Source organism: Taudactylus pleione, unplaced genomic scaffold (genome assembly GCF_031769625.1).
Source record: "Taudactylus pleione unplaced genomic scaffold, aTauple2 ptg001379l, whole genome shotgun sequence".
Classification (NCBI taxonomy): Eukaryota; Metazoa; Chordata; class Amphibia; order Anura; family Myobatrachidae; genus Taudactylus; species Taudactylus pleione.
In genome coordinates, this window is record NW_028285779.1 from 72,835 (window position 1) to 99,331 (window position 26,497).

Below are 26,497 nucleotides of genomic sequence, written 5' to 3' on the forward strand. Positions count from 1 at the left end.
CACCGCATACTCACACACACACACACTGCATACTCACACACCACATACACACACACACCGTATACACACACACACCGTATGCACACACACACCACATACACACCGCATACAGGGAAAACCGATATCTGTTCTTATCTAGAGAAAATGTATGTAATACAGCCACGGCCAAAAGCCCTGGACTCCACAAACTCCATACTATCCCCCTGTCGCTGTATTTATCAGGGCACCACTGAACTGGAATATCTACCAACTGAATAGTGCAAATTACTACACAAGGACAATAGAGAATCCAAAATGAATTGCAAATGGCACTGAAACCCCAATATATATGAATAGAGAATATATACGCTACTGAAAATGATTCCTATCTGCCCTACAGTAATCAACACTCAAACAGCACAAACTCTGATCAAAATCAAATGTCTAAATTTGCACAATTGTTATAATCATTGGAGAAAAGCATCTGCCTGGGAGGCACAGAAAGGTCCCCCCTTCCCCATCACAGGGGCACTCAGCTTCTGCAGAGCATGGGATGAGGGTCTCACAGGTGGCCCCGGCTTGGTCAACATTTGAAATACACAAGTTTACACCGAGAAAAAAATATATTGACAAGAAGTTTCCCATTTCCATGGTATACTCAGTTTTATTAAAAATGAAGAAACCAATTTATCAAATATGTTACAATTTATAGCTTGGATTTTCACTTTAATAACAAAAAGAAGTTTCTCTACACTTCATGGGACAAAGAATTCGATAAAATGGCCTTTTCCTGGTACCAAAAATAAAACATGAATTCAGCTTTAAAAGATTTTTGGCACCTGCTTCAGACTCAAATAATAAAAGACATTTACAAAAAATTACATTCCTTTCTCTTTAAATCCTCTTTTTATAACTAAAATATATACATTTATAGAGAGCTTGAAGCAGCCAGCTTTAGGATAGAGCGAGTAGAAAATAAAGGACTTATATTTCTGGTCTTTTTTTTATTTTTTTTTTAAATGCTTTTTTCTTTTTTTTTATTTATTTTAAACATTTTACTGGGATAGAACACGAGTCTGCCCTCAAAATGGGGCAATGAAATAAAAGAAATTAGCATCACTCGAAGGAATGATTCCAGTACATCTAAAGCCGATATATTTACACATTATACATATTACATGTTCTCGTTCCGCAGAGAGACCATTAATGGCGGCCACAGCGTGGAGTAAAACCCAGCTCACAGGGAAGATGGACGCTGCTACATATAGCTCATTTCTTTTGCTGAATGTAACTGGAGTTCAGGTGAGGATGCCCTTGTGATAAGACTGGGAATTGCTGCCCGTTCTGGATCAATGAGGCAGCTGCAAGAGAAAAGGCTGAAAATAAACGAGATTGTAGCGTACCGACATACCGGGAGCTCCGGGAAGCATCAGTCAGCGACACATCGGGAAGGAGACAGATTACATCACATGTTCTTACACAATCAGTCAGCGACACATCGGGAAGGAGACAGATTACATCACATGTTCTTACACAATCAGTCAGCGACACATCGGGAGGGAGACAGATTACATCACATGTTCTTACACAGTCAGTCAGTGACACATCGGGAGGGAGACAGATTACATCACATGTTCTTACACAGTCAGTCAGTGACACATCAGGAGGGAGACAGATTACATCACATGTTCTTACACAATCAGTCAGCGACACAGCGTGGAGGGAGACAGATTACATCACATGTTCTTACACAGTCAGTCAGTGACACAACGTGGAGGGAGACAGATTACATCACATGTTCTTACACAATCAGTCAGCGACACATCGGGAAGGAGACAGATTACATCACATGTTCTTACACAATCAGTCAGCGACACATCGGGAGGGAGACAGATTACATCACATGTTCTTACACAGTCAGTCAGTGACACATCGGGAGGGAGACAGATTACATCACATGTTCTTACACAGTCAGTCAGTGACACATCAGGAGGGAGACAGATTACATCACATGTTCTTACACAATCAGTCAGCGACACAGCGTGGAGGGAGACAGATTACATCACATGTTCTTACACAGTCAGTCAGTGACACAACGTGGAGGGAGACAGATTACATCACATGTTCTTACACAATCAGTCAGCGACACAGCGTGGAGGGAGACAGATTACATCACATGTTCTTACACAGTCAGTCAGTGACACATCGGGAGGGAGACACATTACATCACATGTTCTTACACAATCAGTCAGCGACACAGCGTGGAGGGAGACACATTACATCACATGTTCTTACACAATCAGTCAGTGACATCGGGAGGGAGACACATTACATCACATGTTCTTACACAATCAGTCAGCGACACAGCGTGGAGGGAGACACATTACATCACATGTTCTTACACAATCAGTCAGTGACATCGGGAGGGAGACACATTACATCACATGTTCTTACACAATCAGTCAGTGACACATCGGGAGGGAGACAGATTACATCACATGTTCTTACACAGTCAGTCAGTGACACATCAGGAGGGAGACAGATTACATCACATGTTCTTACACAATCAGTCAGCGACACAGCGTGGAGGGAGACAGATTACATCACATGTTCTTATACAATCAGTCAGTGACATCGGGAGGGAGACAGATTACATCACATGTTCTTACACAATCAGTCAGCGACACAGCGTGGAGGGAGACAGATTACATCACATGTTCTTATACAATCAGTCAGTGACATCGGAAGGGAGACAGATTACATCACATGTTCTTACACAATCAGTCAGGGACATCGGGAGGGAGACAGATTACATCACATGTTCTTACACAATCAGTCAGTGACACATCGGGAGGGAGACAGATTACATCACATGTTCTTACACAGTCAGTCAGTGACACATCAGGAGGGAGACAGATTACATCACATGTTCTTACACAATCAGTCAGCGACACAGCGTGGAGGGAGACAGATTACATCACATGTTCTTATACAATCAGTCAGTGACATCGGGAGGGAGACAGATTACATCACATGTTCTTACACAATCAGTCAGCGACACAGCGTGGAGGGAGACAGATTACATCACATGTTCTTACACAATCAGTCAGGGACATCGGGAGGGAGACAGATTACATCACATGTTCTTACACAATCAGTCAGTGACACAGCGTGGCGTGAGACAGATTACATCACATGTTCTTACACAATCAGTCAGCGACACAGCGTGGAGGGAGACAGATTACATCACATGTTCTTATACAATCAGTCAGTGACATCGGGAGGGAGACAGATTACATCACATCACATGTTCTTACACAATCAGTCAGCGACACAGCGTGGAGGGAGACAGATTACATCACATGTTCTTATACAATCAGTCAGTGACATCGGGAGGGAGACAGATTACATCACATGTTCTTACACAATCAGTCAGCGACACAGCGTGGAGGGAGACAGATTACATCACATGTTCTTATACAATCAGTCAGTGACATCGGAAGGGAGACAGATTACATCACATGTTCTTACACAATCAGTCAGGGACATCGGGAGGGAGACAGATTACATCACATGTTCTTACACAATCAGTCAGTGACACATCGGGAGGGAGACAGATTACATCACATGTTCTTACACAGTCAGTCAGTGACACATCAGGAGGGAGACAGATTACATCACATGTTCTTACACAATCAGTCAGCGACACAGCGTGGAGGGAGACAGATTACATCACATGTTCTTATACAATCAGTCAGTGACATCGGGAGGGAGACAGATTACATCACATGTTCTTACACAATCAGTCAGCGACACAGCGTGGAGGGAGACAGATTACATCACATGTTCTTACACAATCAGTCAGGGACATCGGGAGGGAGACAGATTACATCACATGTTCTTACACAATCAGTCAGTGACACAGCGTGGCGTGAGACAGATTACATCACATGTTCTTACACAATCAGTCAGCGACACAGCGTGGAGGGAGACAGATTACATCACATGTTCTTATACAATCAGTCAGCGACACATCGGGAAGGAGACAGATTACATCACATGTTCTTACACAATCAGTCAGCGACACATCGGGAGGGAGACAGATTACATCACATATTCTTACACAATCAGTCAGTGACACAGCGTGGAGGGAGACAGATTACATCACATGTTCTTACACAGTCAGTCAGTGACACATCAGGAGGGAGACAGATTACATCACATGTTCTTACACAATCAGTCAGCGACACAGCGTGGAGGGAGACAGATTACATCACATGTTCTTACACAGTCAGTCAGTGACACAACGTGGAGGGAGACAGATTACATCACATGTTCTTACACAATCAGTCAGCGACACAGCGTGGAGGGAGACAGATTACATCACATGTTCTTACACAGTCAGTCAGTGACACATCGGGAGGGAGACACATTACATCACATCACATGTTCTTACACAATCAGTCAGCGACACAGCGTGGAGGGAGACACATTACATCACATGTTCTTACACAATCAGTCAGTGACATCGGGAGGGAGACACATTACATCACATGTTCTTACACAATCAGTCAGGGACATCGGGAGGGAGACAGATTACATCACATGTTCTTACACAATCAGTCAGTGACACAGCGTGGCGTGAGACAGATTACATCACATGTTCTTACACAATCAGTCAGCGACACAGCGTGGAGGGAGACTGATTGTATAAGAACATGTGATGTAATCTGTCTCCCTCCACGCTGTGTCGCTGACTGATTGTGTAAGAACATGTGATGTAATCTGTCTCACGCCACGCTGTGTCACTGACTGATTGTGTAAGAACATGTGATGTAATCTGTCTCCCTCCCGATGTCCCTGACTGATTGTGTAAGAACATGTGATGTAATGTGTCTCCCTCCACGCTGTGTCGCTGACTGATTGTGTAAGAACATGTGATGTAATCTGTCTCCCTCCTGATGTGTCACTGACTGACTGTGTAAGAACATGTGATGTAATCTGTCTCCCTCCACGCTGTGTCACTGACTGATTGTGTAAGAATATGTGATGTAATCTGTCTCCCTCCCGATGTGTCGCTGACTGATTGTGTAAGAACATGTGATGTAATCTGTCTCCTTCCCGATGTCACTGACTGATTGTATAAGAACATGTGATGTAATCTGTCAGTGACATCGGGAGGGAGACAGATTACATCACATGTTCTTACACAATCAGTCAGCGACACAGCGTGGAGGGAGACAGATTACATCACATGTTCTTACACAATCAGTCAGGGACATCGGGAGGGAGACAGATTACATCACATGTTCTTACACAATCAGTCAGTGACACAGCGTGGCGTGAGACAGATTACATCACATGTTCTTACACAATCAGTCAGCGACACAGCGTGGAGGGAGACAGATTACATCACATGTTCTTATACAATCAGTCAGTGACATCGGGAGGGAGACAGATTACATCACATGTTCTTACACAATCAGTCAGCGACACAGCGTGGAGGGAGACAGATTACATCACATGTTCTTACACAATCAGTCAGTCACAATCAGTCAGTGACACAGCGTGGAGGGAGACAGATTACATCACATGTTCTTACACAATCAGTCAGTGACACAGCGTGGCGTGAGACAGATTACATCACATGTTCTTACACAGTCAGTCAGTGATACAGCGTGGAGGGAGACAGATAACATCACATGTTCTTACACAAGGTCAGAAAAGGAGATTTATTTTCCATGGGATGAGTAACAAGCAGGGCTAGAGGCCATACAGCGATCAATGTTTGTGCCCAATAACAACCACCATTATACCATAACCATGTTTAATACAATTAGAATAATGAAAAGATATTTTTCAACTATTTTATATTCGTTGGCTTCACATTTATTGTTTTCATTATTACAAACTTTTATTGTTAAGGCAACATCAGGACATCTAGTGCTGCTTGCTCTTATGTGAAAAAGAAAATACTCATAAAAAATAAAGCTTGGGGCTGCCGAAGCAGTCCCCCTGTCTAAAGGTGCGACCAGTCCTGCCGGCACCAAACGTAAAACAGTCTGCCTGTGGCTGGGGTATATGTGGGGGAGGACCGGTGCATCCTGGGAGCTAAAGCTGTGACTGCTAGGTGCCCGGATCACTTCAACCACATTATCCCCATAGTATCCCTGTGGACAGATAGATACGAGATAGATATGAGATAGATAGATATGAGATAGATAGATAGATATGAGATAGATAGATATGGGATAGATAGATATGAGATAGATAGATAAATAGATAGATAGATATGAGATAGATATATAGATAGATAGATAATGAGATAGATAGATATGAGATAGATCAAGAGATATGGTAAGAACTTACCTTTGTTATCTCTGTTTCTACGAAGTCCATAGGGTCCACAGGGTTGACCTTGGGGTATAGGTTGGGAACCAAATCCGGGCACCACGCAGTTAAAGCTTTTAGCTCCCAGGATGCACTTGGGTCCACTCTCCCTATAACCCCACCCCCAGCCAGAGGCACCTCAGTTTGTAAGTAGCCAAAGGCCGGAGGAGGAGAAAAAAAAAAAAGAGAGAAAACTGGAACACTCGATAACCATACTCACAGAAATGGGAGACGGAAAACCGGTGACCAGTCACACAGCCCATTTGAAGCCAGGTGCGTCAGGGCGGGCGCCCTGTGGACCCTATGGACTTCGTAGAAACAGAGATAACAAAGGTAAGTTCTTACCATATCTCTTGTTTTCTACTTCAGGGTCCATAGGGGGTCCACAGGGTTGACCTTGGGGATGTCCCAAAGCAGTTCAACCAAGGGAGGGGACGCTCCTGTGCTGAGAGGAGAATCCGCCGCCAAAAAGGAAGCATCCTGAGAGGCAAAGGAAAACAATGCCTAGAACCTTAAAAAGGTGTAGACAGAAGACCAGGTGGCCACCTAGCAAGGCAAACCAGCCAAGGCGCCACCGCGAGCCACCCACGAGGGTTACATGGCCCGAGAAAAAAACAAGCAGCAACAACAGAAAGGCCTACCCATGGGTAGGCCCCTGAAGAAGACATACGAGGCCGTCCAGCCAACATATGGCCATAGGCCGGCCATCCTTTCCTGTTAAAACCAGAAATCTCAGACCACCAATAAGGAGTCCGATTTCCGTCAGGAACTTGAATGGATCACATAAATCCACAGAGGCCGGACCACAGTCAATGAGGCCACACCAGCCGAGAGGACTGGGGACTGAATGGCCGCACCATAAGTTCCAGAATAATATGGAACCTGAAAATCACTAAGAAGAAACACAGGGTGAGAGCAACTCACACCCTAACAAGATGCCCTCCAGAAGAGGGAGCCACCTGAGAACGCTCCCAATTCCGACACTCACCTGGTTGATATAAACTCCCTGAGAGAAAGAGAGAGCCTAAGCAATAGACCATGTAATGGCTATTACAACCAGCGGTTCCATTAACTTTCCCCGGAGTTAACGAAGAACCACTCCTAACTCCCAAGGAGACCCTAGGGAGGACAAATGGAGGCATAATCCAGAAAACACTCCAAAGGATGAACTGGATATCAGAGCGGAGCAATTCCATAACCTAATCATACTGACAGTGTAGAGATCTGCACTGTCAGGAAGGCCAGGCCGAGGGAGAAACCCAAGCCAGCCGGAAGGAATGCCAGAATATCTGGAAATCCTGGACACCAGAGGATCGTATTGATAGGTATAATACCATAAGAATTATGGCTGCCACAGATTGTGGTAGGTCCCAGCAAAAGCTGATCCATGTGCTCCAATCATTCCAACGATGACAAAGCCATGGAAGCCGTAAGACCACTATAGGGACGTAGTCAAAGACAAACGACCCAGGTCCAAGGCAAACCCCAGGACCCTGAGACAACAGGTCTGGGTAGCGAAGCATCAGGAATGGAGTATCGATGGAGAGACTCGGAAAAACCAAGTACCCCTGACATCTGGGGCAATCAGGAGCCACCAGCAGGAAAGCATCTCTGTCTCTATTGAAACACTTCCCTCGAGGAAGAATGGAGACTGGAGAACACAGGTACGCAAATTGGAAGAACCCCTTCACCGACAAAGAGTCACTGAAGGTTGCTTCAGAATCCCCAGAGTTGGACTGTAACACCATAGTGTGATAGAGTCAGAAGGCCATGAGTGTCACCTCAGGAGGGCCCCCCCCCCCTGCTCACCAGGAGATGAAACCTCCCTTGGGGAAGAGACTAGTCCCCGGGATGCACGTCGTAACGGCTGAGGACTCCCGCTTCCCAATGGAGAGCACCCGAAATGAACACTGTCAAGATTGTCGGGAGGAGACCCTCAGACAATGCCCGAATGTATGACATACCTGACATTGCCACCCAACGAACAGTATTGCTAAAAAGGAAGCCACTGTTCTGAGCCTGTCGGACTGAACTTTTTCAGGTTCACCTGGAAACAAGGGCTATGCCAGAGTGAAGCCCAAGACAGGCTAAAGTTCCAACAAGTTAATTGACAGGGTGGAATCGACAAGACATCCAATTGCACTGAAATGGATGCGAACCAGACACTGTCCTTAGCAAAGAATACCCTGGACGAGATGGCCATAGTCACCCGAAAAGGGACCGACTTGCCTCCGGGGAGAGCATCATCGTTTGAACAGTGATCCGACAGAAAAAACTCGTTCCATCTGGAGATAAACCAATTATGGAAAGGCCTGGAATGGAACTGAGCCCATTCCACCCTTCCAAAGGCAGACACTGAATAGTGGACCATGCATCTCAGAGTGTAAAGACATATGGCGACTGCGCAGACATCCATGTACTCCTAATGGAAGAGTGGAGATGCCGTCTTAAGCCAGAAGAATTCTCAGATTTTGAGAATCCAGCAGGGCTCCTAGGTGAAGAATACCCAGAGAGGGATGCAGGGAGGACTTTTTTCCCCTTGATTAAACGTCTGCACCCTGAAGAACCCACAGTCAACCAGACCCGGCTGTAAAGTACCCCGGTGATCCTGCTAAGAGCAGGAGGCCATCCAGGTACAGGAGCATTGGGATATACTTAACAGAAGAACTGTCAGAAAATCCAAAATGTTGGTAAACCCCTGTGGGGCTGAGATCAGTCCCAACAGGCAGAGCCCGAAAAATCGTAAGTGCTGTGATACAGCAAACCTCAGTCCATGCTGAGGTAAGGTCTCTGTAAGTACCCGTAGGCACGCGTCCTGTATATCCAGTGATACCATAAAGTCCCCGGGTTCCAAACATAGTATGATGGAGCATAGGGATTGCTTCCTGAACCCAGGTAGCTTTAGGAACTGGTTCGGGGAATTGAGACAGAGAATAGGCCAAAGAGGACCATTCAGCCACCGCACCAGAAAGAAAGCAGAACAACCAGTCCCTCGCTGAGAAAGTGGGGATGGCCCAATTAGCTCCGCTTACCGCAACAACTGTATAGCTTTCTGGATTTGTAAGGCCCTGTTCCGAATAAGGGCCTGCGTACCATCACATGGAAATAGGCCGCCTGAGCAAAGAGAGGGCGTACCCTCCTACCCACGTAGCCGCGGCAACTAGACACTAGTACCGGGCAAACTGAGAAATCGCCATCTCCCAGTGGTAGGCCTGTCTCGTCAGGCTGACGATATATCCGTTGGTTCAGAAGCAGGATCGGCTGGCAGTCCAGGCCTGCTCGGAACTGGATATGTCGGCCCTTGTAAAGGCCGACAGTCTATGAAGAAACAGACCTTTAGGCTGACCCAGAGGACAAAAAGACTTAATAGTCTGAGGCCCCGTAGTGAGCATAGCTGACGGCGGGAAATTTGTACTGCCACTGTCAAGGTCAGATATACCCTATAGATGGTATCTGCACCTCTGCATTCCCAGAGCGCAGCCATAGGGTATTACGGAGGATACCGTCGCAGCCGGAACTCTGAAAGTTTGGAGCTGGTATCCAATATAGGCATGTCCACCTATGACAACTGCATATATTACGTGAGCGACCAAATACATTTGAACCCCAGACGTGTTGGAGGGGAAAAAACATTACAAATGCATCAGCTCAGTATGCAATAGTATTAACCAACCATGCTATCGCCATGGTAGGATGGGTAACAACCCCTGAAAGCGAGTATACTGATTTCAGGCAGAGTTACCACCTACGGATCAGAAGAATCCGACCACGCAGGAATGGGATGCGCAGTAACGTCTGTAATCCGACGAGTAACACGCCCATCCACCCCAGGAGGGGCTCATGATGACCCTCAGGGAATTTGGGACAGGAAACCAAACACTGTTGTAATACCTCATATCTGGCAACAGCCAGAGTCCCGCTATGCGATCCACCCGCTAGTCAGCAACAGGGACCCAGAAGGCACGTAATACTGAGGGTGTATGATACAGGTGCAGGTCAACATTCACTCTAACCAGAATGGACCTGCTACCAGTCCTAAAACAGGGATAAATATACTTGAGATAGGCTTCCCCCCCGTGTAAGAGGGAAAGAGCCCAAAACAGTATCCAGTTCACGGTAGAGCCAAGTGGGAAGTAAGCACAGGGCGTCCACCACGCCAAATTGCGTTTCATAGAAAAACGACTTCCACCCAGGGTGGCTGTTGTGGTAATCCCTGCCAGGGGCATGACAGACTATCGTGGCACCAGGGGGAATTCATATACTCGAAAAAACCCCTGTAGGGAGCGGTAGTCTGTGTCACAGGCGAAGAGTGCAAGAAACTGCGAGATACCCTGAGATGAAAAAGGGCAGTATGGTGAAGTAACCCCAAGTGAGGTACAACAATAGGGCCCGCCCGGCGATCCGCAATTAAGAGGATCCCGAGAAAACAAACCGCCCAAGGGGGTCGTGAAAGGGGCCGGCATCCGATGACGCCACATACAGAACCCTTTAAGAGTTAAATCCTCCGCACTAACACCTGCAGCACATGGCTTGCAGGATAGTAAAAATGGGTGCAGTATAACGCTCTATCTCCTGGTCAGACATATCTGACCAAGCCTTGCCATCAAGCAGCGCTATACTGGTCCTGACTGAAACTTAGCTGCAGGGACCCATTTTCAGCGTATGCAACACACAGTTCCACTCAAAATATGGCAACGTGCAGCACGCAACAGTATGTGACAAACCTCACAAATATTAACAAGTATATAAATGTGAGGTCTCAGAACCACCCCAAGTACAGTTGTATTAGGGCAGATAAGGAAAGGGATAGATATACACTGACAGGTGAGAGAATAAAGTACAGTCAGCACTAGCATAAGTCACATACAATGCAGATATACACATATATACATAAACATGTCATATAATATACTGCACTATTACACTGCATGCAACTTACCCAGATTCAGTGTCTGGGAAGGCTACAGCGCTGTGTACACTGACCTAATGGTGAGGTACGCAGGGGGACTGGACTCACTGCAATCTCCAGAGATTTCTGCTGCACCACAGAGAAAATGGCCGCTGGAGACCTCAGAAGAAGCGTGGCCCGCGGAGGAAGCAGCTCAGCGACGCCAGACTATGGATACTGAAAGGCGCGCTGAGCTGAGGGGAGGAGCCGCTGTAACAGGGAAGGCTGTCTCCCCTGGCCGGCTATTAACCCCCGGGACGCCGGCTCCCTGCACCGAACACTAAGTCCCTGGTGGTCTAGTGGACACACGGGGTATGGGGGGCCCGCCGCCACTGCCGGCGCCTCCGGTCTGTCCCCAGAGACCGGAGGCACAGGACTGCATTTCAAATGCGCGGATCACCGCAAGCGGTGACCCGCGCCTTACCTGCTCCCCGTGAATCCGGCAGCAGTCCTGGGCGCCCGCAGAGTCCGGCTAGTACAGACTCTGGGGTCCCGCTGAGATCCCCAGATCTGTACTGGCGTCTCAGCGCCAGCGGGGTGACGGAGCGGCAGCTTAGACGTCCTATGGACAGTCTGATGCTGCCGCTCTGAAGAATCCAAAGGAAAAATAAAAAACTCTGTCCTTTAGAAAAAAATAAAGCTTAGGGGCTGCTAATCAGCTCCCCACTGCACTAAACGGTGACCCGATTCCGGCCGGGCACCAACTTAAACTGAGGTGCCTCTGGCTGGGGGTGGGGTTATAGGGAGAGTGGACCCAAGTGCATCCTGGGAGCTAAAAGCTTTAACTGCGTGGTGCCCGGATTTGGTTCCCAACCTATACCCCAAGGTCAACCCTGTGGACCCCCTATGGACCCTGAAGTAGAAAGATAGATATGAGACAGATAGATAGATAGATATGAGATAGATAGATAATGAGATAGATAGATATGAGATAGATATATAGATATGAGATAGATATATAGATATGAGATAGATAATGAGATAGATAGATATGAGATAGCTAAATATATATATATACATAAGACAGATATATAGATGGATAAATAGGTATTAGATAGATATGAGATAAATATATGTACATAGGACAGAGACAGATAAATGATGGATAAATATATATGAGATAAATATGAGGTTGTGTGTGATGGGCACTGAGGGAATGTTGGGAGCTCTGAGGGGCTTGTGTTGTGGTCTATACAAGGTTTCATATATTTTGGTTGGGGTGATGGTCTGGCTTCTAGATTTTAGAAAAAATTGTTGAGCCCTGAGATAGATAAATAGATATTAGAGGGATAGATATGAGCTATATAGACACATATAGTTAGATATGAGATAGCTTATTTATATATTATATACATATATATAAGACAGATATGAGATAGGTACATAGTTAGACACGAGACAGCTGAATATATATATACATAAGACAGACAGATATGAGTTATATATATATATATAGTCGAACAGGGGGTCCGGCACCCCTCCTAGATGACAATACTGTGCTGCCGTCACAGAGACGGGATACAAACGGGTAAGAGGTGCAGCACTGTAGACAGACTTCCATGCATGGTGTAGTCAGCGTTTCAATGTTATAATCTACATTTTCTTCAGGACAGGAGACATAGTAAACGTAGCTTACCTTTTATTCACCTCAGTGCACACGTGTATGAGACATAATATCTCACCAGGGGAACCGTTGGCCAATAATAAAGAATTGATCTTTAGACCAGCGGATAAGGGGGGTGCCCTGGTGATACAAATATAAAATACAAGTGGCTAAACATCTTAATGATACCAAGACTTATAGGGAATTATCACAGGACCCTACCCATCATTTCAGCCAAATTAGGTGATGTTTTACTTCCACTTCATCCAATGGTCCCGCTGCTGTACACCATACCCAAGGTGCACAAATCGATGGTAGACCCTCCGGGCCGCCCGATAATCTCAGCGCAAAACTCACTTTTTCAACCAACATCGGTCTATTTAGATACCTTGTTTCAACCCTGTATACGTAATCATCCACGATATTTGTTGGACACTTCTACCTTACTAAGGAAACTAAAGGATCTTCCCACCTGTGATGAGGAAATTTGGCTATGCAGTGTAGACGTAGCTAACTTATATACTATTATTCCACATGAACTTGGTCTATCTGCAGTGAGGAAATTCCTATCAGGACATCCTCTATACACTGGTCCTGAGTTAGATTTGGTTATTGTACTTTTGGGGCTTATTCTCACAAAGAACTTTTGCCTGTACGATGGTCGATTCTATTTGCAACTTATGGGGTGTGCGATGGTGTCCAGTGTGGCCCCATCGTACGCTAATATATTTATGTTTTTTGTGGAGGAGGAGTTATTTTTTACCAATATCGATGTGGCGCAGCGTATAGCTTTTTATATGCGATATATCGATGACCTCCTGATTTTTTGGAGGGGCCCTAAAGAAGATCTTATGTCATTGATTGCTAAACATAATTCTGGTCTCAGTCCGGTAAAATTAACGTACAATATGAGTAACACTACAATTAACTATTTAGATGTTGCCATTTCCATTCACAATGGGGTGATCAGTACTAGCCTTTTTTCAAAAGAGTCGGATCACAATAACCTGCTACATGCTACGAGCTGTCATCCGCGTAGCCTTATTAGAGGTCTGCCATACTCTCAGTTGTTGCGTGTCAGACGAATGACCACAGATGAGAAGATGGCTGAGACACAAATGGATGGGATGATTGCTAAATTCCTAGAAAGAGGCTATTCCTTGCGTGATTTGGAAGTTATCAAATCGAGAGTTATGAGTATATCTAGGGAGTATTATAATCAAGCCAGCAATAGCATTAATGTGGTTTCTAAAAAACTGTGGCCTTTGATACAATGTGATGTTGATTTGGATCTAACAAACAGTAAATTAATGCCATGTTATACACGTGGAAAGAATCTGAGGGACATTCTAGTTTAGACAGATATTACATCGCCTGATAGATCTAAGGTTGTCGGAGGCTCTGTGAATAGGGGCTGTGTGAGATGTACATGCGTAACTTGTCGCTATTTGATACCAGGCAATATTTTTGCCATCCGTTATCTGGTAAAAAGTATACCATTAGACATACTCTAACTTGTAACACTCCTTTTGTTATATACCAAATTGTGTGCCCTTGTGGACTGTCCTATATCGGTAAAACCGAAAGACCTTTTAAAGAAAGGATGGCAGTTCACCGCTCTTCAATTCGTGGTGCTCTTACTAAAGGCACCAGTGAACAGCCGGTCGCTAGACACTTTGCCACTATCCCACATCCTCTGGCAGCCTTACGCTATCGGATGATTGACCACATCACAGTTTCCATTCGGGGTGGCAATCGTGCTTTAAAACTTATACAGTGTGAGGCCAGGTGGATACACAGGTTAGGGACCCTTGTGCCCAGGGGGCTTAATGAGTACCATGGCCTACAATGTCTTGTATAGTTTATGCCCTATTGGGATTATTGTAAGTATTATGTCCACATTTATTTTTCATGTGTATTTTGGTATATATATATGTACTATCATATGCCTTTTCTAAGGTATGCTCTTCCTATAAGTTTTGTTTCGAAATCTACATAGTACTGATGTACTTCTAGTATGAACTACTATTCCATAATAGCAGTGTAGTTCCATATGTCGTGATCCAAATCGCGTGGATATATATTACATCTTTGTTCCAGGGTGCCACTATCGTGTTGTTATGGTGATGGTTTTGCCGTTTCCTTGGTCAGGTGTTCCTGACTAGGATGACGTCATTAGAGTGCGCTGACGGCCGGGTGTGCAGTCCCGCCCCGCGACAGTACACGTGTGCACTGAGGTGAATAAAAGGTAAGCTACGTTTACTATGTCTCATGTCCTGAAGAAAATAGATTAAAACATTGAAACGTTGACTACACTATGACACCATGTATCTCTGAATTGAAGTTTGTCTGCAGTGCCGAACCTCTTGCCAGTTATATATATACACAAACACACACACAAGATAGACAGAGATTTGAGATATATAGATAGATAGACACTTAAAGTTAAATATACACACATAATGCATCTATGTGTTATATACACCTTATACACACAGCCTGCAGGTCATTTTATACAATATTTGTAATAATTTGTGCCTTAGACAAAGTTTGTGTGCATTGAACCATCAAAAATCAAAGGTTTCGTTAACGGTCATGCCAAAAATATACCGTACTTTGGAATATTTGGATATGGGAGACTCAACATATATATACAGTCAGGTGCATAAATATTGGGACATTGACAGAATTGTCATATTTTGGCCTCTAGTCACCACCACAATGGCTTTGAAATGAAACAAACAAGATGTGATTTACCTGCAGACTTTCAGATTTAATTTGAGGGTAATTACATCCAAATCAGGTGAACGGTGTAGGAATTACAACGGTTTCTATATGTGCCTCCCACTTTTTAAGGGGCCAAAAGTAATGGGACAAACTAAACAATCCTAAATCTAACTTTCACTTTTTAATACTTTGTTGCAAATCCTTTGCAGGCAATTACAGCCTGAAGTCTGGAACGCATAGACATCACCAGACGCTGGGTTTCATCCCTGGTGATGCTCTGCCAGGCCTCTACTGCAAATGTCTTCAGTTCCTGCTTGTTCTTGGGACATTTTCCCTTCAGTTTTGTCTTCATCAAGTGAAATGCATGCTCAATCAGATTCAGGTCAGGGGACTGACTTGGTCATTGCATAACATTCCACTTTTTAGCCTTAAAAAACTCTTTGGTTGCTTTTGCAGTAGGCTTCGGGTCATTGTCCATCTGCACTGTGAAGCGCCGTCCAATGAGTTCTGAAGCATTTGACTGAATATGAGCATATAATATTGCCCGAAACACTTCAGCATTCATTCTGCTGCTTTTGTCAGCAGTCACATCATCAATAAATACAAGGGAACCAGTTCCATTGGCAGTCATACATGCCCACGCCATGACACTATCACCACCATGCTTCACTGATGAGGTGGTATGTTTCGGATCATGAGCCGTTCCTTTCCTTCTCCATACTCTTCCCTTCCCATCACTCTGGTACAAGTTGATCTTTGTCTCATCTGTCCATAGGATGTTGTTCCAGAACTGTAATGGCTTTTTTAGATGTTGTTTAGCAAACTCTAATCTGGTCTTCCTGTTTTTGTGGCTCACCAATGGTTTACATCTTGTGGTGAACCCTCTAGATTCACTCTTGTGAAGTCTTCTCTTGATAGTTGACTTTGACACATATACATCTACCTCCTGGAGAGTGTTCTTGATTTGGTCAACTGTTGTGAAGGGGATTTTCTTCACCAGGGAAATAATTCTTCTGTCATCCACCACAGTTGTTTTCCATGATCTTCCGGGTCTTTTGGTGTTGCTGAGCTCTCCAGTGCGTTCTTTCTTTTTAAGAATGTTCCAAACAGTTGATTTGGCCACACCTAATGTTTTTGCTATCTCTCTGATGGGTTTGGTTTGATTTTTCAGCCTAATGATGGCTTCACTGATAGTGACAGCTCTTTGGATCTCATATTGAGAGTCGACAGCAACTGATTCCAAATGCAAATGTCACACCTAGAATCAACTCCAGACCTTTTACCTGCTTAATTGATAATGAAATAACGAGGGAATAGCCCACACCTGTCCATGAAATAGCTTTTGAGTTGATTGTCCCATTACATTTGGCCCATTAAAAAGTGGGAGGCACATATAGAAACCGTTGTAATTCCTACACCGTTCACCTGATTTGGATGTAATTACCCTCAAATTAAATCTGAAAGTCTGCAGGTAAAGCACATCTTGTATATTTCATTTCAAAGCCATTGTGGTGGTGAATAGAGGCCAAAATATGAAAATTCTGTCAATGTCCCAATATTTATGCACCTGACTGTATATGAGACAGATAAATATATATACATAAGACAAATAGATATGAGATATACAGATGGATAAATATATAGATAGATATGAGACAGATAAATAGTTATTAGATAGACAGATATATTACACAGATAAATATGAGATATACATAAATAGTTATTAGACAGACAGATCTTAGTGAGATAGATATGAGATTACCTGGAGAATAGTACGTCTTGGAATGAAAGCCGGGAGCTCCTTGCTGCAGGAAGTTCTGGGGCATAGTGTAAGGCCATGATCTGGGAATCAGGGGGTAGTGAGGAGGGGCACTGTGCTCCCAGGGAAGTGATGGTTTCCCAAACTGAGCTTGAAATCCCTGATCTAACAAGCACAAGACAGAAATCAGTGCTTTAGTAACTAATACTACACACATTAATAAAGTAATAAACAGATGCATCTTACTGTATAGGAATGAATATAAAGTACATTGCTACATATGTCAGTGGTCGCACTTCTGTTACTAATCTTTGTTCTTATATCTGTACTTTACAATTCAACTGAGTTCATTTTGCAATTATAACATCAAAATGGAAGAGTTCATCATGTAATACAAATAATTAGTCTGCTCTGCCCTGTACAGAATACCCGCTGGGCTTCATATTGTGTCTGATTACAGGAAGCTGCACAACTTCACAGCCGACCGAGCACCGGATTCAGGGAAGTATACACTGACCGATCGGCCACTCAACATGTCGTCCTGACGTCACCGCTGGGCTTCACATTGTGTCTGATTACAGGAATCTGGGTACATACTAGGTCAACTTCACAGCCGACCGAGCACCGGATTCAGGGAAGTACACACTGACCGATCGGCCACTCAACATGTCGTCCTGACGTCACCGCTGGGCTTCATATTGTGTCTGATTACAGGAAGCTGCACAACTTCACAGCCGACCGAGCACCGGATTCAGGGAAGTATACACTGACCGATCGGCCACTCAACATGTCGTCCTGACGTCACCGCTGGGCTTCACATTGTGTCTGATTACAGGAATCTGGGTACATACTAGGTCAACTTCACAGCCGACCGAGCACCGGATTCAGGGAAGTATACACTGACCGATCGGCCACTCAACATGTCGTCCTGACGTCACCGCTGGGCTTCACATTGTGTCTGATTACAGGAATCTGGGTACATACTAGGTCAACTTCACAGCCGACCGAGCACCGGATTCAGGGAAGTATACACTGACCGATCGGCAACTCAACATGTCGTCCTGACGTCACCGCTGGGCTTCACATTGTGTCTGATTACAGGAATCTGGGTACATACTAGGTCAACTTCACAGCCGACCGAGCACCGGATTCAGGGAAGTATACACTGACCGATCGGCAACTCAACATGTCGTCCTGACATCACCACTGGGCTTCACATTGTGTCTGATTACAGGAATCTGGGTACATACTAGGTCAACTTCACAGCCGACTGAGCACCGGATTCAGGGAAGTATACACTGACCGATCGGCCACTCAACATGTCGTCCTGGCGTCACCGCTGGGCTTCACATTGTGTCTGATTACAGGAATCTGGGTACATACTAGGTCAACTTCACAGCCGACTGAGCACCGGATTCAGGGAAGTATACACTGACCGATCGGCCACTCAACATGTCGTCCTGATGTCACCGCTGGGCTTCACATTGTGTCTGATTACAGGAATCTGGGTACATACTAGGTCAACTTCACAGCCGACTGAGCACCGGATTCAGGGAAGTATACACTGACCGATCGGCCACTCAACATGTCGTCCTGACGTCACCGCTTGGCTTCACATTGTGTCTGATTACAGGAATCTGGGTACATACTAGGTCAACTTCACAGCCGACCGAGCACCGGATTCAGGGAAGTATACACTGACCGATCGGTCACTCAACATGTCGTCCTGACGTCACCGCTGGGCTTCACATTGTGTCTGATTACAGGAATCTGGGTACATACTAGGTCAACTTCACAGCCGACCGAGCACCGGATTCAGGGAAGTATACACTGACCGATCGGCCACTCAACATGTCGTCCTGACTTCACCGCTGGGCTTCACATTGTGTCTGATTACAGGAATCTGGGTACATACTAGGTCAACTTCACAGCCGACCGAGCACCGGATTCAGGGAAGTATACACTGACCGATCGGCCACTCAACATGTCGTCCTGACGTCACCGCTGGGCTTCACATTGTGTCTGATTACAGGAATCTGGGTACATACTAGGTCAACTTCACAGCCGACCAAGCACCGGATTCAGGGAAGTATACACTGACTGATCGGCCACTCAACATGTCGTCCAGACGTCACCGCTGGGCTTCACATTCTGTCTGATTACAGGAATCTGGGTACATACTAGGTCAACTTCACAGCCGACCGAGCACCGGATTCAGGGAAGTATACACTGACCGATCGGCCACTCAACATGTCGTCCTGACGTCACCGCTTGGCTTCACATTGTGTCTGATTACAGGAATCTGGGTACATACTAGGTCAACTTCACAGCCGACCGAGCACCGGATTCAGGGAAGTATACACTGACCGATCGGTCACTCAACATGTCGTCCTGACGTCACCGCTGGGCTTCACATTGTGTCTGATTACAGGAATCTGGGTACATACTAGGTCAACTTCACAGCCGACCGAGCACCGGATTCAGGGAAGTATACACTGACCGATCGGCCACTCAAAGTGTCGTCCTGACTTCACCGCTGGGCTTCACATTGTGTCTGATTACAGGAATCTGGGTACATACTAGGTCAACTTCACAGCCGACCGAGCACCGGATTCAGGGAAGTATACACTGACCGATCGGCCACTCAACATGTCGTCCTGACGTCACCGCTGGGCTTCACATTGTGTCTGATTACAGGAATCTGGGTACATACTAGGTCAACTTCACAGCCGACCAAGCACCGGATTCAGGGAAGTATACACTGACCGATCGGCCACTCAACATGTCGTCCTGACGTCACCGCTGGGCGGGCATTTGAACCTGACGTCAGTCCTGCAGCAAGTGCCCGTACACACAGCCAGATGCCCCAATATATCTGCAGATATATATCGGCCATGCTGCACAGCCGACGCGTTATGTTTGTGAAAGACGTCTATCGGTGTGTACCCCCAATATCTATATATCGGGGTACACACACGCCGACACGCTCTCAATAGATAGGCTTATCAATTGAACAACCAATATATCACCCAGTGTGTACCCAACATTGGTCACAGACTAGAATGATTGGTCTGCCACGAATCACCAGCATACCACTCACTTCAAGGTAATAAAGAGCTGCCTCACGTGGTAATGGTATGGTTGGACTGCGCTCTACTGTATGGACAGTTGGGGTGTGGTGTCGGGGTGTGGGACATAACTAGTGTGTATAAGGGGTGCTGCGCTTTCCTTCTGGCAGGAGTACCAGGTCCTGTGTGATAACTTGATAGAGAGGTAGGGGCTGGAAAGTGCGCTCTCCCTGTGAGTGCAGTGGTGGTGTGGGTGTCTGGGAATATTGTGTAGTAGCTAGTGTGCTGGGTGTGGCTGAGTGGGGGTGGGAATATTGTGTAGTAGCCAGTGTGCTGGGTGTAGCTGAGTAGGGGTGGGGTGTGGGTGTCTGGGAATATTGTGTAGTTGCTAGTGTGCTGGGTGTGGCTGAGTGGGGGTGGGGTGTGGGTGTCTGGGAATATTGAGTAGTAGCTAGTGTGCTGGGTGTGGCTGAGTAGGGGTGGGGTGTGGGTGTCTGGGAATATTGTGTAGTTGCTAGTGTGCTGGGTGTGGCTGAGTGGGGGTGGGGTGTGGGTGTCTGGGAATATTGAGTAGTAGCTAGTGTGCTGGGTGTGGCTGAGTGGGGGTGGGGTGTGGGTGTCTGGGAATATTGTGTAGTAGCTAGTGTGCTGGGTGTGGCTGAGTGGGGGTGGGGTGTGGGTGTCTGGGAATATTGTGTAGTAGCTAGTGTGCTGGGTGTGGCTGAGTGGGGGTGGGAATATTGTGTAGTAGCTAGTGTGCTGGGTGTGGCTGAGTGGGGGTGGGGTGTGGGTGTCTGGGAATATTGTGTAGTTGCTAGTGTGCTGGGTGTGGCTGAGTGGGGGTGGGGTGTGGGTGTCTGGGAATATTGAGTAGTAGCTAGTGTGCTGGGTGTGGCTGAGTGGGGGTGGGGTGTGGGTGTCTGGGAATATTGTGTAGTAGCTAGTGTGCTGGGTGTGGCTGAGTGGGAGTGGGGTGTGGGAAAATTGTGTAGTAGCTAGTGTGCTGGGTGTGGCTGAGTGGGGGTGGGGTGTGGGTGTCTGGGAATATTGTGTAGTAGCTAGTGTGCTGGGTGTGGCTGAGTGGGGGTGGGGGGTGGGAATATTGTGTAGTAGCCAGTGTGCTGGGTGTGGCGGGGTGGGGTGGGGTGTGGGTGTCTGAGAATATTGTGTAGTAGCTAGTGTGCTGGGTGTGGCTGAGTGGGGGTGGGGTGTGGGAATATTGTGTAGTAGCTAGTGTGCTGGGTGTGGCTGAGAGGGGGTGGGGTGTGGGTGTCTGGGAATATTGTGTAGTAGCTAGTGTGCTGGGTGTGGCTGAGTGGGAGTGGGGTGTGGGAAAATTGTGTAGTAGCTAGTGTGCTGGGTGTGGCTGAGTGGGGGTGGGGTGTGGGTGTCTGGGAATATTGTGTAGTAGCTAGTGTGCTGGGTGTGGCTGAGTGGGATGTGGGTGTCTGGGAATATTGTGCAGTAGCTAGTGTGCTGGGTGTGGCTGAGTGGGAGTGGGGTGTGGGTGTCTGGGAATATTGTGTAGTAGCTAGTGTGCTGGGTGTGGCTGAGTGGGGGTGGGGTAATATTGTGTAGTAGCTAGTGTGCTGGGTGTGGGTGTCTGGGAATATTGTGTAGTAGCTAGTGTCCTGGATGTGGCTGAGTGGGGGTGGGGTGTGGGTGTCTGGGAATATTGTGTAGTAGCTAGTGTGCTGGGTGTGGCTAAGTGGGGGTGGGGTGTGGGTGTCTGGGAATATTGTGTAGTAGCTAGTGTGCTGGGTGTGGCTGAGTGGGGATGGGGTCTGGGTGTCTGGGAATATTGTGTAGTAGCTAGTGTGCTGGGTGTGGGTGTCTGGGAATATTGTGTAGTAGCTAGTGTGCTGGGTGTGGCTGAGTGGGGGTGTCTGGGAATATTGTGTAGTAGCTAGTGTGCTGGGTGTGGCAGAGTGGGAGTGGGTGTCTGTGAATATTGTGTAGTAGCTAGTGTGCTGGGTGTGGGTGTCTGGGAATATTGTGTAGTAGCTAGTGTGCTGGGTGTGGCTGAGTGGGGGTGGGGTGTGGGTGTCTGGGAATATTGTGTAGTAGCTAGTGTGCTGGGTGTGGCTGAGTGGGGGTGGGTTGTGGGTGTCTGGGAATATTGTGTAGTAGCTAGTGTGCTTGGTGTGGCTGAGTGGGAGTGGGGGTGTCTGGGAATATTGTGTAGCAGCTAGTGTGCTGGGTGTGGCTGAGTGGGAGTGGGGTGTGGGTGTCTGGGAATATTGTGTAGCAGCTAGTGTGCTGGTTGTGGCTGAGTGGGGGTGTCTGGGAATATTGTGTAGTAGCTAGTGTGCTGGGTGTGGCTGAGTGGGGGTGTCTGGGAATATTGTGTAGTAGCTAGTGTGCCGGGTGTGGCTGAGTGGGAGTGGGTGTCTGGGAATATTGTGTAGTAGCTAGAGTGCTGGGTGTGGCTGAGTGGGAGTGGGGTGTGGGTGTCTGGGAATATTGTGCAGTAGCTAGTGTGCTGGGTGTGGCTGAGTGGGGGTGGTGTGTGGGTGTCTGGGAATATTGTGTAGTAGCTAGTGTGCTGGGTGTGGCTGAGTGGGGGTGTCTGGGAATATTGTGTAGTAGCTAGTGTGCTGGGTGTGGCTGAGTTGGAGTGGGGTGTGGGTGTCTGGGAATATTGTGTAGTAGCTAGTGTGCTGGGTGTGGCTGAGTGGGAGTGGGGTGGGGGTGTCTGGGAATATTGTGTAGCAGCTAGTGTGCTGGGTGTGGCTGAGTGGGGGTGGGGTGTGGGTGTCTGGGAATATTGTGTAGTAGCTAGTGTGCTGGGTGTGGCTGAGTGGGGGTGGGGTGTGGGTGTCTGGGAATACTGTGTAGTAGCTAGTGTTCTGGGTGTGGCTGAGTGGGAGTGGGGTGTGGGTGTCTGGGAATATTGTGTAGTAGCTAGTGTGCTGGGTGTGGCTGAGTGGGGTGTGGGTGTCTGGGAATATTGTGTAGTAGCTAGTGTGCTGGGTGTGGTTGAGTGGGGGTGGGGTGTGGGTGTCTGGGAATATTGAGTAGTAGCTAGTGTGCTGGGTGTGGCTGAGTGGGGGTGGGGTGTGGGTGTCTGGGAATATTGTGTAGCAGCTAATGTGCTGGGTGTGGCTGAGTGGGGGTGGGGTGTGGGTGTCTGGGAATATTGTGTAGTAGCTAGAGTGCTGGGTGTGGCTGAGTGGGGGTGGGGTGTGGGTGTCTGGGAATATTGTGTAGCAGCTAGTGTGCTGGGTGTGGCTGAGTGGGGGTGGGGTGTGGGTGTCTGGGAATATTGAGTAGTAGCTAGTGTGCTGGGTGTGGCTGAGTGGGGGTGGGGTGTGGGTGTCTGGGAATATTGTGTAGTAGCTAGTGTGCTGGGTGTGGCTGAGTGGGGGTGGGGTGTGGGTGTCTGGGAATATTGTGTAGTAGCTAGTGTGCTGGGTGTGGCTGAGTGGGGGTGGGGTGTGGGTGTCTGGGAATATTGTGTAGTAGCTAGTGTGCTGGGTGTGGGTGGGTGGGGTGTGGGTGTCTGGGAATATTGTGTAGTAGCTAGTGTGCTGGGTGTGGCTGAGTGGGAGTGGGTGTATGGGAATATTGTGCAGTAGTGTGCTGGGTGTGGCTGAGTGGGAGTGGTGGTGTGTCTGGGAATATTGTGTAGTAGCTAGTGTGCTGGGTGTGGCTGAGTGGGCGTGGGGGTGTCTGGGAATATTGTGTAGTAGCTAGTGTGCTGGGTGTGGCTGAGTGGGGGTGGGGTGTGGGTGTCTGGGAATATTGTGTAGTTGCTAGTGTGCTGGGTGTGGCTGAGTGGGGGTGGGGTGTGGGTGTCTGGGAATATTGTGTAGTAGCTAGTGTGCTGGGTGTGGCTGAGTGGGAGTGGGGTGTGGGTGTCTGGGAATATTGTGTAGTAGCTAGTGTGCTGGGTGTGGCTGAGTGGGAGTGGGGTGTGGGTGTCTGAGAATATTGTGTAGTAGCTAGTGTGCTGGGTGTGGCTGAGTGGGGTTGGGGTGTGGGTGTCTGGGAATATTGTGTAGTAGCTAGTGTGTTGGGTGTGGCTGAGTTGGAGTGGGGTGTGGGTGTCTGGGAATATTGTGTAGTAGCTAGTGTGCTGGGTGTGGCTGAGTGGGAGTGGGTGTATGGGAATATTGTGCAGTAGTGTGCTGGGTGTGGCTGAGTGGGAGTGGTGGTGTGTCTGGGAATATTGTGTAGTAGCTAGTGTGCTGGGTGTGGCTGAGTGGGCGTGGGGGTGTCTGGGAATATTGTGTAGTAGCTAGTGTGCTGGGTGTGGCTGAGTGGGGGTGGGGTGTGGGTGTCTGGGAATATTGTGTAGTTGCTAGTGTGCTGGGTGTGGCTGAGTGGGGGTGGGGTGTGGGTGTCTGGGAATATTGTGTAGTAGCTAGTGTGCTGGGTGTGGCTGAGTGGGAGTGGGGTGTGGGTGTCTGGGAATATTGTGTAGTAGCTAGTGTGCTGGGTGTGGCTGAGTGGGAGTGGGGTGTGGGTGTCTGAGAATATTGTGTAGTAGCTAGTGTGCTGGGTGTGGCTGAGTGGGGTTGGGGTGTGGGTGTCTGGGAATATTGTGTAGTAGCTAGTGTGTTGGGTGTGGCTGAGTTGGAGTGGGGTGTGGGTGTCTGGGAATATTGTGTAGTAGCTAGTGTGCTGGGTGTGGCTGAGTGGGAGTGGGGTGTGGGTGTCTGGGAATATTGTGTAGTAGCTAGTGTGCTGGGTGTGGCGGAGTGGGGGTGTCTGGGAATATTGTGTAGTAGTTAGTGTGCTGGGTGTGGCTGAGTGGGGGTGTCTGGGAATATTGTGTAGTAGCTAGTGTGCTGGGTGTGGCTGAGTGGGAGTGGGTGTCTGGGAATATTGTGTAGTAGCTAGTGTGCTGGGTGTGGCTGAGTGGGAGTGGGGTGTGGGTGTCTGGGAATATTGTGCAGTAGCTAGTGTGCTGGGTGTGGCTGAGTGGGGGTGGTGTGTGGGTGTCTGGGAATATTGTGTAGTAGCTAGTGTGCTGGGTGTGGCTGAGTGGGGGTGTCTGGGAATATTGTGTAGTTGCTAGTGTGCTGGGTGTGGCTGAGTGGCAGTGGGGTGTGGGTGTCTGGGAATATTGTGTAGCAGCTAGTGTGCTGGGTGTGGCTGAGTGGGGGTGGGGTGTGGGTGTCTGGGAACATTGTGTAGTAGCTAGTGTGCTGGGTGTGGCTGAGTGGGGGTGGGGTGTGGGTGTCTGGGCATATTGTGTAGTAGCTAGTGTGCTGGGTGTGGCTGAGTGGGGGTGTCTGGGAATATTGTGTAGTTGCTAGTGTGCTGGGTGTGGCTGAGTGGCAGTGGGGTGTGGGTGTCTGGGAATATTGTGTAGCAGCTAGTGTGCTGGGTGTGGCTGAGTGGGGGTGGGGTGTGGGTGTCTGGGAATATTGTGTAGTAGCTAGTGTGCTGGGTGTGGCTGAGTGGGGGTGGGGTGTGGGTGTCTGGGAATATTGTGTAGCAGCTAGTGTGCTGGGTGTGGCTGAGTGGGGGTGGGGTGTGGGTGTCTGAGAATATTGTGTAGTAGCTAGTGTGCTGGGGTGGCTGAGTGGGGGTGGGGTGTGGGTGTCTGGGAATATTGTGTAGTAGCTAGTGTGCTGGGTGTGGGTGTCTGGGAATATTGTGTAGTAGCTAGTGTGCTGGGTGTGGCTGAGTGGGGGTGGGGTGTGGGTGTCTGGGAATATTGTGTAGTAGCTAGTGTGCTGGGTGTGGCTGAGTGGGGGTGGGGTGTGGGTGTCTGGGAATATTGTGTAGTAGCTAGTGTGCTGGGTGTGGCTGAGTGGGGGTGTCTGGGAATATTGTGTAGTAGTTAGTGTGCTGGGTGTGGCTGAGTGGGGGTGTCTGGGAATATTGTGTAGTAGCTAGTGTGCTGGGTGTGGCTGAGTGGGAGTGGGGTGTGGGTGTCTGGGAATATTGTGTAGTAGCTAGTGTGCTGGGTGTGGCTGAGTGGGGGTGGGGTGTGGGTGTCTGGGAATATTGTGTAGTAGCTAGTGTGCTGGGTGTGGCTGAGTGGGAGTGGGGTGTGGGTGTCTGGGAAT

The 26,497-nt window shown here is 47.7% G+C and overlaps 1 protein-coding gene across 3 annotated transcripts in view; it reads right to left on the bottom strand.

Annotated features, from left to right (window-relative positions):
• Positions 1 to 632: 632 nt before the first annotated feature.
• Positions 633 to 26,497, bottom strand: part of TUT4 (terminal uridylyl transferase 4) — a 117,159-nt gene continuing 91,294 nt past the window's right edge. Inside the window, exons 10-11 of one of the 3 annotated variants that reach the window (XM_088463464.1) lie at positions 17,410 to 17,571; positions 633 to 1,340 (exon numbers count right to left, since the gene is read on the bottom strand). In XM_088463464.1, coding sequence (XP_088319590.1) covers positions 1,249 to 1,340; positions 17,410 to 17,571 — 254 coding nt within the window. In that variant the 3' untranslated portion in view covers positions 633 to 1,248. Of the gene's footprint in view, positions 1,356 to 17,409; positions 17,572 to 26,497 lie in introns of those variants that run through there. The other 2 variants (XM_088463463.1, XM_088463466.1) reach the window with 2 other exon arrangements.